Raw genomic sequence first — 13,295 nt, forward strand, 5'->3', positions numbered from 1 at the left:
GCAGTCAGTCCACTAGACACGGCCACCACGACACGACGAGTCGACAACACCGCCATCTGTCTAGCATACATAGGTGTACCCTAGGGACCCTAGGGTGAGCTCGCACGATCAGCTGCGCGCGCACGTTTCAACGAAGCACAAACGAAAGTGTGGACTGTGCAGGAATAAGGCGCAGAGGAACATAATAAACACGTGCTAAGGCTTCCTCAATGAAGCGGTTTATATATACCGATTCGACTTTGATTTTTACAAAACTTTAATTTTTGTTCGAAGGAAGCAACATGACTGACAAAGGTGAGTATTGTCATGGGACTGATTTCGTGAATCGGCTGTTCAATGCTATCTCTGTTTCTAAGTGCACATATATACATCTGCAATCGTATTTCTTTTCAATCAATAAAACGAACAGAAAAATCCGACAGCAAGTGTATGCATGCTTTCAGAAGTCTTATATACATGCGGTCGTTGGATTTATATTGAAATGCTACTGTATAGGAGGATTGGCTTTTTTTATTTTATTAGTAATGATTAATCGAACTAATTGTCTTATAGGTTTTGAGAAGATGCAAGAGAATCACGTTGCACAGATGGATGGAAAAAGTGAGTCTGAGAGTGACGACGATTGGGAGGAGATGAACGATGAGGTCCAGGTCCTCGAATGCCTCTTCTGCAATATTATTAGCAACAACTTGACAGATGCCTTGAAGCATCTTGAGTCAGCACATAACTTCAGCTTTGCGTTTTTCAAGAGCAACCATGGTTTGGATGTTTATTCCTATATCAAGTTGATTAATTTTATAAGGAAGAATGATATACAGCCAGAAGAACTGAATGAAATAACTGTGAAAAGTTGGGAAAGCGATAAGTATTTGACTCCAGTGATTCAAGATGATCCATGGCTTATGCTAGGTATTTGAACATACTTGAAATAAATGTTTTAATCATTTTATAGCACTTCTAACTGAAAAAAACGTATTTTTATAGATGTGGATGAATTAGGAGATGTGCCAAATTCAAACGAATATACTGCTAACTCAGAGAATGAAGGTGTCACACTGTCAGAAATCCATTTTGCTGAGCTGCAGAGAACCATCCAATCTTTAAAAGCTCAATTAGAACAACGAGATTTAGCATGCTTATTAGCAAAACAACAAATTGAAGAAATGACAAAGAAGGCACAAAAATTAGTACTCGATGAAGACGATGCACTAAAGCCAAAAGAAAGATGTGTCAAAAATAATACAAATGACCAGGGATACTTTAATACTTATAGCCATTTTGCTATTCATCATGAAATGTTAACTGTAATTGGCGTAGATTTCATTTTTTCTAACCATTATTCTGTACCACTATTTATCATTAAGCTTTGATTTTTCATCATAGGACAAAGTACGGACAGAAAGTTATCGCGATGCCCTTCTTACAAACTCGAACATATTCAACAACTGTATAATGCTTGATGTTGGTTGTGGTACCGGAATTCTTTCAATGTTCGCTGCAAAATCTGGTTGTAAGAAAGTTATAAGTGTTGATCAGTCAGATATCATTTACCATGCAATGGACATAGTCAGGTAATATACTTGACAAGAAATTTAAATAAACAAAACAGTAATCTAACTTTTGTAATTTTACAGGGAAAATAATCTTACCAATATTATAGAATTGAAGAAAGGACGACTTGAAGATATTGATTTAGATGTTGAAAAGGTTGATGCTATTGTGTCAGAGTGGATGGGATACTTCTTGTTATTTGAGGGTATGCTGGATTCAGTAATTTATGCAAGGGACCATTACCTTTCGCCAGGTGGTAAACTTTTACCAAACAGATGTACAATCAGTCTTGTAGGCAGCGGAGACACGAGTAAGTTATTCTCATGATCAGTGCGCGAATTTTAAGCAAGAACGTCTAAAATGTTAAAAACATAATTGACTTGACATTTCAGAACGCTATATCGACTTGGTCGATTACTGGTCCAACGTGTACGGTTTCAAAATGAGCTGTATGAAAGCCGAGGTTGTGAGAGAGCCGAGCATTGAATTTTGCAATGCTCAGGACATAGTGACGAACGTCGCTGAAATACAATCCTTTGATCTCTACAAAGTAACTACCGATTGCGTAAACTTTGTATCACCGTTCAGCCTTACTGTCAAGAGAAGTGGTTCATTAACAGCAATTATCGGTTATTTCGATGTATTTTTCGACTTGGATAATCCTGTGCACTTCAGTACGGGACCACATGCAACTCCAACTCACTGGAAGCAGACGGTCTTTTCACTCAGCGAACCAATCAGCATAACAGAAGGTAATATTTAATCTAAACATTATTGCTAGCTTCACTTTATTTATTTGCTTTGACATTTCAACATTTTTTCACAGGTGAGATTGTGACAGGCAAATTGATTTGTCGAAGACATCCCAAGGATATCCGAGGTTTAATCGTGACCATCCAAATTAAGGACTCCAGTCAAGTTTACTACCTAGATTAAGAATGAAACGGACGGCTAGCGTTTCATGCACTTCTACGACCACAAATATTTGCGTTAACAATCTTTAGAAATACTGTATCTATTTCTACATGTAAGTTAAATTGTACGATGCACGATACGCTTTTTTCGTATCAGAAACACATTCACAGAATTAACTATTTTTCGGAAGAAATATTCCAAAAACGTCCTATTTTTGCTATCTATATTTTCCGCAAAGGCAAGTGAGAATCAGATTCGCGCACACAATTACGCCATATCATTTTTTTGCTGCACAATACCATCTTTAAAACATACTTTTGAAATTTAAGTCGAAAGTTTAAAACTGATGCATGGATATTACCAGTTTGTTAGAGACAGTTTTAACATTATAAGCTTTAACAATCAACAGTAAATATATTTATGACCATGAGTAAGCTTTGCATAAGTCAGAAAAGTACCGAAAAAAGGAAAAAAATTATGATGCATTCTCAATTTTACCATCTCATTTTCGAGATTCGTGTTTCTTTACAGAAGCGTTACATATATATAAAAAATAGTTCCAATCTTCCGAATTTCGTGCCTTTAGAACGCTTGCTAATTTTTGCCACAGAATTGAAGAAAAAATATGAAAAAAAAAAATGTACTGTACCTTGTAAGAAAAACTTTAATACGTAGTAAGTAATCGTCGATTTAAGAATTAAAACTCAATACCAACAGGTTGTTAAATATTAAAAGAAAGATAAACGAAAACAGAAGATAGTAAACTACCGATATTCCGCCAGTTCAATAAGAAACTTGTAAAGATCCTTATGATCGAAGATATTTTTTTGCATATTGCAACTGCTATATATACACAAGTAGATAGGATTGACGAATTTATGATGAATAATTTTCTCGCTACCGCTATTCAGATGGTTTGAAAAATAGTTAACGATAATGATGAACACAATATTTAAAGGGCTTTGATCAAGGTAATATTTTGGATCAAATTACTTGAGCTTTTCGATTGCTTTTATGAATAAACTATTGAACCAACGACTTTTTAACGATAGCTTATACATGATAATAATCTTTGTCCATAGTCGCTGCGTTCGCGATGAATTTGCGATTACTATTCCGAAATAAAAAGATTCAAATCTCTTATAATTCTGTGATATAGTAAGTTAGAGAGAAAAGCTGTTCGTTATTAAAAAAGAATTAAAGGGCTTGTAACGCGCCGTTAAAATTTTAGAATTAAATAGTATTCAAAGTACAGGAGTTTAAAAAAAGTTTTGCGACAGGCTAACTTTAACCTCGACGTTATTACGGAGTTCCAGTAACCGAATTATGTACCGCCACTCAAATACATTTACGAATTTACAAAACCTTTCAATTTAAATGACAAAGGTGATTGCTTGAACCATGCTTCCGATAAACCGAATCAACTGTTATACATTGTTACTATATAGTATGAATCGCTTGTATACAATAAGTGACAAAATGAATGTGCGCGTAGGGATTTCGCTAGGTAGTTTAGCATCAGGTAAAGGTTTATGAAATGTACGCACTTCCATAATGCTTTGTTAAATGATCTTAATATTTATGCATACTTATGTATATTATACATATATATATATATATATATATAGAATATATTACAAAAAAACTCCAACAATTTTAACAACACTGGTCCACTTTACTCTTAATATCTTGACAAGCATACTCTGCTCTCTCGATAACAAATTGCCGTCGGTCGATGTTCCACCGACGATCAACAAACGACACACGTTAAAAAATAGAAAAAAAAATCGCACGAAATGTATTAGAATCAGTCTTCTTGAAGATTAATATATACTCTTGAGCTTTTCGGCGCGACTGTACGCTCGCGAGGCTTGGTCTCGACGCTGATGGGCTCGATGTCGACGCGACTCGACGCGCGACGCTTTTCTCAATCCGTCATCGGAATTGACTCTGGCACATGGAATTTTATTTGGCACGGGCTGCACGCAGTGTAACTGCACGCGTCGAGCTCAGAATCGAAAATTCGGGTTGTCGGTCTGCCAGCCAGTCGCGTTCGGCCCAAATTGGTATACTAATCTTCTTCCGAGGACTGGGAGGAATATTTTCCTCTTGTAGTAGTACCTGAAGGGATCAATTATGAGAATGTTAATACAGAAATCAGCAGAAGCATCCTTCGACCAAAGAGACACGAACTACCGACGTTAGGTTGTACTACACTACGTGCAGTAAAATTGAACGATTCTAATTTGCTTACCATGCAAAGTTTTCAAAACAAAGACAATTAGCGCACTGCAAAATCAACCACTACTACCGTTAGTATTAGTATATAGTATTACGAGGCCAACAACAGCTCGTCGTTGTATGCATGTTAATATATCATTTCAGTACTAAATCACTTTTAATGTATTCCTTAAACTTTGAAAGTACTACTGCACGAGTTAAGGCGCAAAAAAGAAAAAGAAAGGAAAAAGTAGTGGACGGCATGCAACCGAGTGTGATCTTTACCTCATTGCACGACTGAGCTTTTCGTAAGTCATCTTCGTATTGCCTTTTCGCGAACCCCAGAGTTTTGCTACCTCGTCGCTACGTACGAATCGGAATTTCGCCTGCGAATAATCCTCCCAGCATATGAGACTGGGACAGGTCTTTCGATCGCGCAGCAGATCCCTTATAAATTCCCAAAGTTTTCCCTGACTCGTGGCTATGGAGAAGCGGATAGATATTATTATATTTTCTTAAACTTATAGTAATTGCATTATAGTGCAACGTGTGAGTTTGAAGAATTTGTATAGTCGGACAATTTACAGTTATGATCAAGTGAATAGGTTTTTTCAATTTTTTTTTTTATTCGCAAGCTTGTACTCGAAAGTGTCACCTGCAGATACTATTTTTTTTTTCATTTTACGATTAAAAAGTAAATACTATAAGTGACTCGAGGGCGATATAGTAAATATTATCATCAATAGTATCCAATATATTTATTATTCTCTGACACTATATGAGCAAATCCACAAAAACTTGTAGTTTTGTCCGTGCGTAACGGAGTTTATTTGCTTGCATAGTTATAGACTGCATCAATTAAAAATTATCAGTCGAATCACCGTTGAAAAAAAGGTGACGTGTGCAGTCATCATCCATCCGCAACAAAAGCCTTGTTCCTATACAACCATCGATAAAAAAAAAACCTTAGACGACGATCGACCAAATATTTCCAAGCTGCGAATGCCGCATAAGTTCAAGTAGTAACAAAGAATATTAATATAGATTTTTGCATTACGCACTGACGGTCGTTCTTATAAATTTGCCCATATACATATATGCGTATAGTATCAAACAGATGATCCATATCTATAAAGGTGTTATTTAGTGCCTAACACATGTAATAGAGCGTAAAGAAAGCTTACGATTTTTCTTGGTTTTCAAGAGCCTCGGCCTTCCCGGTGGACGCTTCGTCGATATCTCTATACTGTTATCTGATTCCGCATCTGTGAACAGTAAATTTATCGGTTCGTGTAAAGAGCTGTATGTGCTATGTATAGAAGTATTGGCGCGGGCGCGCGGCCGGGTAACCACATCCCCCTGATGTTGTGTACACCTCGCTGGGATTCACACACATCCCAGATTTCGGGACTTTTTTTCCTCCTGCTGTCTCTGGGAGCTGCGCAATTTACTCCACGCTCGTAGTATAGGTGAGTGTAATTTTTCTGACTCATGCGCATAACACATATAGATTATATCTGGCTGTGTTGCTGCATACTTATACTCGTCGGTGGACTGTCTTGTGCTCGCATTCTGTTAGATAAATTTTTCTCTGTTTCCTTGAACCCCCTTAACTTTATCTTACATACGTGATATAATATTAGGCAGACGACGCGAGTCAGCAACAATTATAATTATATCTATTTTCATCCAAAAGGCAGGTGTCATAATGACCGAAGACGTTTGAAAGAGATAAAAAGTTTTTTTTTTTTTTAAATTGGTTAAGCGTTAGATGTTAAAATGCAATCGTATATGCTTTCACAGAGTACGCGAGTTGCTTGTAGAGCAAATCGTCGTTGTGAAAAATTGCTTGTAATTAAAAACGGAGACCTCGGAAAACGACGGCAGTAAACATTTTTTTCTCTAATTGAAAATTTGAAGGATGTCGCGCGTCGGCCTCTATACACGCGTCAGCTCGTATACAATCCTCGTTATTAGCTGCACAACTGTACACGTATATCCGAACGTATCCAGATAAATGTTCCTTCGGTAATTACGCCACGAGCGCAAAGTTAAGAAAAGAAAAATACCGGCGAACAATTTTCCGGGCGAAATTCATCGGCCGAGCGACGCTAGTTTTTCCTCGCGATGTACTTTGGCGCAATTTGTCATTCCGATAAGCCGCAGCGCGCGCAGCATACATATATATATATATACACACACACGTGATTAGCACCGGGCGAGCGATTATCATATCGTTAAATTTCATAAGGCTAATATTCCGGAAAATAGGTTATTGCAACGCGCGCGATAGCAAGTGGAAGCGCGAAAAAAGAACGCGATTCAACCGTAAAAAGCTCGTCGACGCGGGTGACTACAATCCTTCTCTCTCTTTCTCTCGCGAGTCGACAAAAACAATCGTCGCAGCTGAATCATCGGAACTCACCGGACACGTTGTTGGATCCGTGCGCCCGGTTCTCGTCCTCTCCGCTGCTGCTGTTGCAGAGGTTCTGGTAGCTGTCCGACTGGCGCGTCCGGTTGGCAAAGTCCTGCTCCCCGTGTGAGGCGACGTTGTTGTTGGAGGCGGCGCCGTGCCTCGGCGCGAAGTAATCGCTCTTGCACTGGCTGGACACAGCCTGCGTGTGCAGCAGGTTGTAGAGCCGATCGCCGAAGACCGGGTCCCGGGCGACAAAGTCGTGTCGCGAGAGGCTGAGCAGCTCCTTGCCGGGGAGCGCGAGGTTCTGCTGGATCGAGCCGTAGTTCTGTCCGAGACACGAGGCGGCCGTCATCAGCCAGTTTATCGTCTCCTCCTGGCACCAGTCCTCGATCGGCTTCGACGACCAGGTAGCTCCGTCCACTTCGGCCTCCGTCTCCTCGCCTGTGGGAAAAGACTTTATTTCCTACCAATTCTATATGGCTGTTCTTGAAAAAGCTCGAGATGAAAGTTGGGTGGCTTTTAATTCAATTTGCGCGAATTCGGAGGACGCGCGTTTGTTGGCAAAAAAAAAAGTTATACCAAATCGCGTGACGTTCGAGGCGCGAAAATCGCCAACGCCCCGAACACGTGACCCCTGGCTTGTAAGCGCATCGTCGAGAGAGCCGGTGGGAAGATTCGAAAGAATAACCGGTCAATTATCTTCGCTCGCGGAGAGAGAGAGAGAGAGAGGCGAAATCAGTTAGCACTGCGCTCTCGGGTCGGACGGATACTAGTCCGCTACTACTGATTTCGCCGTATACGTGCGAATCTGCACGCTCCCCCGCCGCGCGCGCGATAATCCGGCGGCCAGGGCTGATTCGTTGTTGAGAAATCGTGCGCCGATTAAAGAACACGCAAAATGGCGTCAACGCCAGCTGGATCTCGAAGATGCGGCGCTCGATATAGACGTCGCATTTTTTTTTTTTTTTTTTTTTCGATCAGACGGCCTTCGACGCGCGCACTTTTACGCAATTGTAATGCAAACTGTAATCGTGCCATCGCGCGAGCTCGCGGCTCGAATAAAATAACTGGTAAGAGAGGCGAAATTTGAAATCGCAGGAGAGAGCCGATAGAATGCTTAAGGCTAATTCTCGGCAGCCCCGTTCGAAAGTTTCAATGCAGCTCGAGGATCGAGAAAGAGAGTGTGCGTCGCACGTCATCGCGATTAAGCGCGTTTCGAAAGAAACTCGTAGAACGCGATATCTCGCGCGACGCGAACACGAGGGCTAACGACACGGCCGCGCTGTTCTCTCTGCATCATCGGAGAAAAAGAATAATCGCGAGCGGCGTAAATATACCCATAGCGCGCTCTCGCTCCGAAAACCATATGCGAATAGTCGTCGGTTCGCGCAAGGTTGTCCCGGTCGAAGAATTTTCAAACTTGCAAATGCTGCGCACTCGGCCGCGGTGTGTGGAAAAGGCGAGGAGGAATCGTGGCGTGATTGCGTTATTAAAAATCAATCTTCCGCAATTACGAGAGATCGTTTGTATAATAAGCGCAACTCACCGAGCAAGCACTTTTTCGAGGACGCGTTGTCGCTGTAGATCCTGGACATGAGCATCTCGTCGTCGTTGTTGCGCTGCACCAGCGAGTCCATGTCGAGCAGCAGGTGATCCTCCTGGTCCTCGAACGTCCTGAAGTAGTCCTGGCTCATCGACACCACCTTCTCGTCCATCGCGTTGGAGAGATTGGGGGGGGGGGAAAAAAAAAATTAAAATCGCCAACGAAAAACGCGTCCGGCTTGGATGATCGAGTAAACTAGATTGCAAAAAAAAGGATAGCGCGAGAGAAGCACGTATGACTTATAAGCGGCCGCTACATAACTCGCGAAACTTTTCCTCGTACCAATCGCCAGAAACGAAAACACAACAAACCGAGCGCCGCGAGCTGAGCGACGGGCAAAGTTATTCCGATTGTTTTTGTTGTACTCGTTGCAATCGTAGATATTTAGGAGATTAGGAGCCGAGCTGATAAATCGTGTACTCACGTTGGAGATGTCGGTCTTCTCGTAATCCGCGAAGGGATTCATGCTGTCCTCCTGAGGTAGCTCCCTCATCTGTCGGCCTGTGTATCCGCGTCGACACGTGGTAGACAGGAGAAAAAAAAAACAAAAAAAAACAACAAAAACTCGACGCAGCTTTCCTCGTTCACTTGTAAACACTGCAGCCGAGCAAGTAGGTATGGTAACTACTAGCAACTCTCTCGGCGAGTTCCCTCCTCCGAATGCCAGATATTACGGATACGATTCGATGAATGAGCAGAGCGAATGCAGGAAAAAAATCGCGATCCGCCTAGGATACTCGGCCAGTAGACCGGTCTGGGTATAAGACTGCGTGGTGCGCGCGTGTCAAAAGTCGCGAGACTCCTCTGAGCTGCGACAGTCGTGGCACGTAGGCTACTAAGTATACTACTGCTGCTTCGCCGCTCGCTGTTGCTCCCGCGGCTCCGCCGCCGCGTCTATCCCCCCCACTTGGGCTTGATACTCGTCTCTCTCTCTCTCTCTCTCTCTCCCGGCTCGGCGACGCACGCGGTGGTGCACAGCCTCGAACCAGTTTCGCCGAACAATCTGTTGTTGCCGACTGTCTCCAGGTGCTGGTGCTGTTATTCAATGCATGCGAGAGTGTTTATTTTCGCGGGAGACGAGACGCCCTGACACGTACGATGACTGTCCACCTAATAATTTGTACAATAATCCTATCGCGATTCGCATAATAAACGTAATCTCCAGCGCGGTAATTAAGTAATCGAGAAATTAAATTGAAAAAAAAAAAGCGCGCGCGCGCGAGCAAACAAGACGAGTGGACACAAGGCCTTAAGTGAATCCCACTAGCTAGAGAGAGAGAGAGAGAGAGAGAGACGCCTCTCGTATAAGTGACTCGAGGCGCTCGAGTGTGTGAGTGTCCGAGATCGGGGATTTCCCGCATCGACCGGCCGACCAATCAAAAACGTCGCTCGGTCCTCTCACTCGCGCTCGCGTCAGAAGATACCGCAAGTGCGAGAGAGAGAGAGAGAGAGAGAGGGAGAGGGAGTCGAGTTTTTATTTATAGAGAGCCGCCGTGCGTATATAAGCCGCGAGGGTAATTGCAGTCGCGGAAGGGAGGAATTTCGCGCGAGGCTCGCGTAAGTAGTTGTGCGCTGCAGCAGACAGAACTTTTTGCCGATTTTTCTGCCTCTTTTTGGCTGGATTGATACGTCGATGAAGACTGCTGGAAAAAGCGTCAACACAATAACAAGTGTGCGACAAGCCGAGCAAAAACTCAGCAAAAATGTCGCGATGGAAAGGGATCAGTGTGTATGTGTTTGTGTAACCTTCCATTCTCCCGGTTCCGAGAAAGCAATCGCTGCCGGACACGAGGCCTTACGCAGAGAGACGCTATATATATGACGTCCGTGCGGCCGATGTTCGGAAAGTCCTGAATGCGATCGGCTGACCGCAAATTCTTTGCGTGGAGAAAAAAATATATATATTCAAGCAGCGGGACTCGCGGCGATCTCGAGTGGGCCATGCTGTGCTGAATGATGAACGATTTGGGATTAACCGAGATTTTCGATTTGCATTTCAAAGGCCGAGCGAAGCTTCGATCACGAAAGATGCGTTTGCGGAAGGCCTTGGCAGTGCACGCTCGAGGGGGGGGGGGGGGGGGGGGGAGAAAAATGAGCCATTATCTGCGCGATAATTAATTAATCGCGAAATCGATTCGACGCCCTGCCGTACCAGTCCTCGACGTTACTACTCGCTTACCGCACGCGCTGCGCAGCAGCTTCTTTATGTTGTATAAGATATAACGCAGACGATCGCGCATATCCATCATTCATCGAACGCTGCGCGATTGAAATTAGCCGCAAATTCGTATTATTTCATCGCGTCATGTTCGCCGATTACATCAGTCGCAATGAGAGAGAGAGCCGATATTACTCACTGCCAGCGCCAGGCATCTTGAATTTAACAAAAATAACAAACCGATGTGAGTTCGATTCAATTGTATTAAACCAGCTATGCGCATATTCGGAAATAAGCAAACAACATTGTCGTATACATATATGCATGAGTATAGGTCGTAAAGCGGATTTATCAGTAGGCAAATATGCTTTGAAATAGTGGCCACCTCTTTTGTGCGTTTATATCGCTAAGCGCCCGTATACGCTACTTACTTATACAAAAACGAGGTAATAATTTGATTCGCGAAAGGCTAAAAATAGCCGCGCTGAGATATATATATATATATATATTTACAACTTTGTTTCCTGCCGAAAGCAGCTTATATATATATATATAGCTGTTAGGAAAACATTGTCCTAGCGCGCCGGGTTATTATTTCTTAAATCTTTCCTCTTCGGCTTTTTTCGATCGGCCAAAATAGATTCCAGATGCTTAAAAAAGGTGTGCGTGTGTCGCAATATATAATGCATCGACAGCGATTGGAAAATACATCTACGGTATCTGTACATACGTCGAAGTTATCGACCATAACGATTCATGATTTTTAGAGTACAATACATGTATAGTAAGAGCCAGGGTGCGAGATATAAGGCGCTTGAAGATCGATCGTTAATTAGCTGCATTATCGAGTCGTAATACATCATTCGCCAATCTTCCTGACGACAAAAGGACGTGTCCCGCGCTGGTATGCGCACGACTAATAATACGTGTAAAAGATGCGTCGACACTGCACGCGACCGAGAGAGGGAGAGGTGCCTAATGGGCTTGAAAACTACTCGTAGCACGATGACGCTGTATATTTTTTGAATTTCAATCGGTACGGTGAAATGCATGAATAAAATATCGCGTTATAAAACAAATACGCCGATGACAATGCAGAATTTGTAGAAGATCCAGCGCATGATCGGCTCGTTATCGCGAACACGTGTCCGCGATATTACGTATTTTCGCATTAACGCGCGGATAATCGTGCAAATCGAACCAAAATATTTTTACTTGGTGAAAAAGTCAAATGAGACGGGGCGCGCGTTGTTCGCTCGATTGATTGTTCGAGGAAAAAGAAATTTGTTCGCGGGTCATCGGGTACAAATCAAAAGTCAAAAATTTCGTAACCTATTATGAAAACGTATAACGAACGTTGGCGCGTTGCATGATTCTCGCATGTGCACGAGCCGAATCCTGTTAAATTTTTCGTCTGCAAACATAAAATTACAATGGATTTAAGAACAAACAATCCGAAATCTAACCCGGAAAAAATCTCGAACTCGCGTGCATATTACAACATCTTGCAAGAGGTGAAATGATTTTTCTGCAAACTTTCCATTATTGTGAATACATTTTTTTTAAAAAATTTACTGCCCTTATATCCGCAAATAAGGATACTTTTCAACATTGCGCTGATTCGGCGATGAAAAGAAAAGATTCCGTCGAATTAGCATCGCAACTCAAAACTTAAACGCGTTAATCCCAAGCACAGAGATGCAATCGTATCGCGCCAACGGTAATTCACCGCCACGCGACTCTATAGCAACGCAAAAGAGAAGAGATAATCATCCTAGACTTTCCGGAAAACCCGTCTTCCCTTTTTTCCCCTCGACGCATCATCGTCGGTGTCTCGGCTTTACGCAGAAACGCATAGAGCGCTGTGCATATGTTCTCTCGCGCGAGTTTCCCTGAAACTGATTTTCTCGGAGCTCTAACTCGCTTGGAACGAGTTTATATGCCGGGGACCTTCGTGTCGTCGCGAACGAGGAAAAAAGTACGTTCGCAGCACCGCAACGATGATGATAACGAAATGGAATCGGCGAGTGGTCGCGGCGAAGCGTCACGTGGCCCGCCGACTCCGCTTATGAATCATTCAGAATTCGTGTCGCAACGCATACTCACACCGGTGAAACGATTCTCTATTTTTTTTTTTTTTGTTTTTTTTACTTTTTATTCGCTGAAGAGAATGCGTGTACACCGACTGCTGCCTTCTTTGCCCATGTGTGTGCGTATGCTTTATTGTCGCTTCTCGCTCGCATGGCTATTGTCTCTTGCACGTGCCGGGGCATTTGGATTTCAGACTGGATACCTCGCATGTAAATTGCACTCCGTCAAATTTCATGCTAATTACAGAGAGTCGTCTGGCGCGCCAGATGCTCTTTATTCGAAATATCAAAATCACTTTCGACTGTCTTTTATGGAATCGGTGGGAATGACGAGCGACGAGC

The 13,295-nt window shown here is 42.7% G+C and overlaps 2 protein-coding genes across 3 annotated transcripts; one reads left to right on the top strand and one right to left on the bottom strand.

Annotated features, from left to right (window-relative positions):
- The first annotated feature begins 11 nt into the window (after positions 1-11).
- LOC100122160 (protein arginine N-methyltransferase 1) lies at positions 12-4,111 on the top strand. Of its 2 annotated transcripts, none has more exons than XM_031927572.2 (7): positions 12-294; positions 553-909; positions 985-1,313; positions 1,384-1,571; positions 1,635-1,861; positions 1,944-2,303; positions 2,378-4,111. In XM_031927572.2, exons 1-7 carry the CDS (start codon positions 282-284, stop codon positions 2,485-2,487), a joined length of 1,584 nt encoding a protein of 527 aa, XP_031783432.1. In that variant the 5' UTR covers positions 12-281; the 3' UTR covers positions 2,488-4,111. The 2 variants fall into 2 exon arrangements, with proteins under 2 accessions (XP_031783432.1, XP_001605764.1); XM_001605714.6 differs by having other exon boundaries at positions 985-1,304.
- LOC100122173 (ETS homologous factor) lies at positions 2,326-9,855 on the bottom strand. The gene is made up of 6 exons (XM_008208174.4): positions 9,130-9,855; positions 8,649-8,805; positions 7,112-7,543; positions 5,871-5,951; positions 4,972-5,167; positions 2,326-4,587 (listed from the first exon to the last, which is right to left on the bottom strand). The coding sequence occupies exons 1-6, from the start codon at positions 9,196-9,198 to the stop codon at positions 4,476-4,478; spliced, it is 1,047 nt and encodes a 348-aa protein (XP_008206396.1). The 5' UTR covers positions 9,199-9,855; the 3' UTR covers positions 2,326-4,475.
- Between the last annotated feature and the right edge of the window lie 3,440 nt (positions 9,856-13,295).

Source organism: Nasonia vitripennis, chromosome 3, assembly GCF_009193385.2.
Source record: "Nasonia vitripennis strain AsymCx chromosome 3, Nvit_psr_1.1, whole genome shotgun sequence".
Classification (NCBI taxonomy): Eukaryota; Metazoa; Arthropoda; class Insecta; order Hymenoptera; family Pteromalidae; genus Nasonia; species Nasonia vitripennis.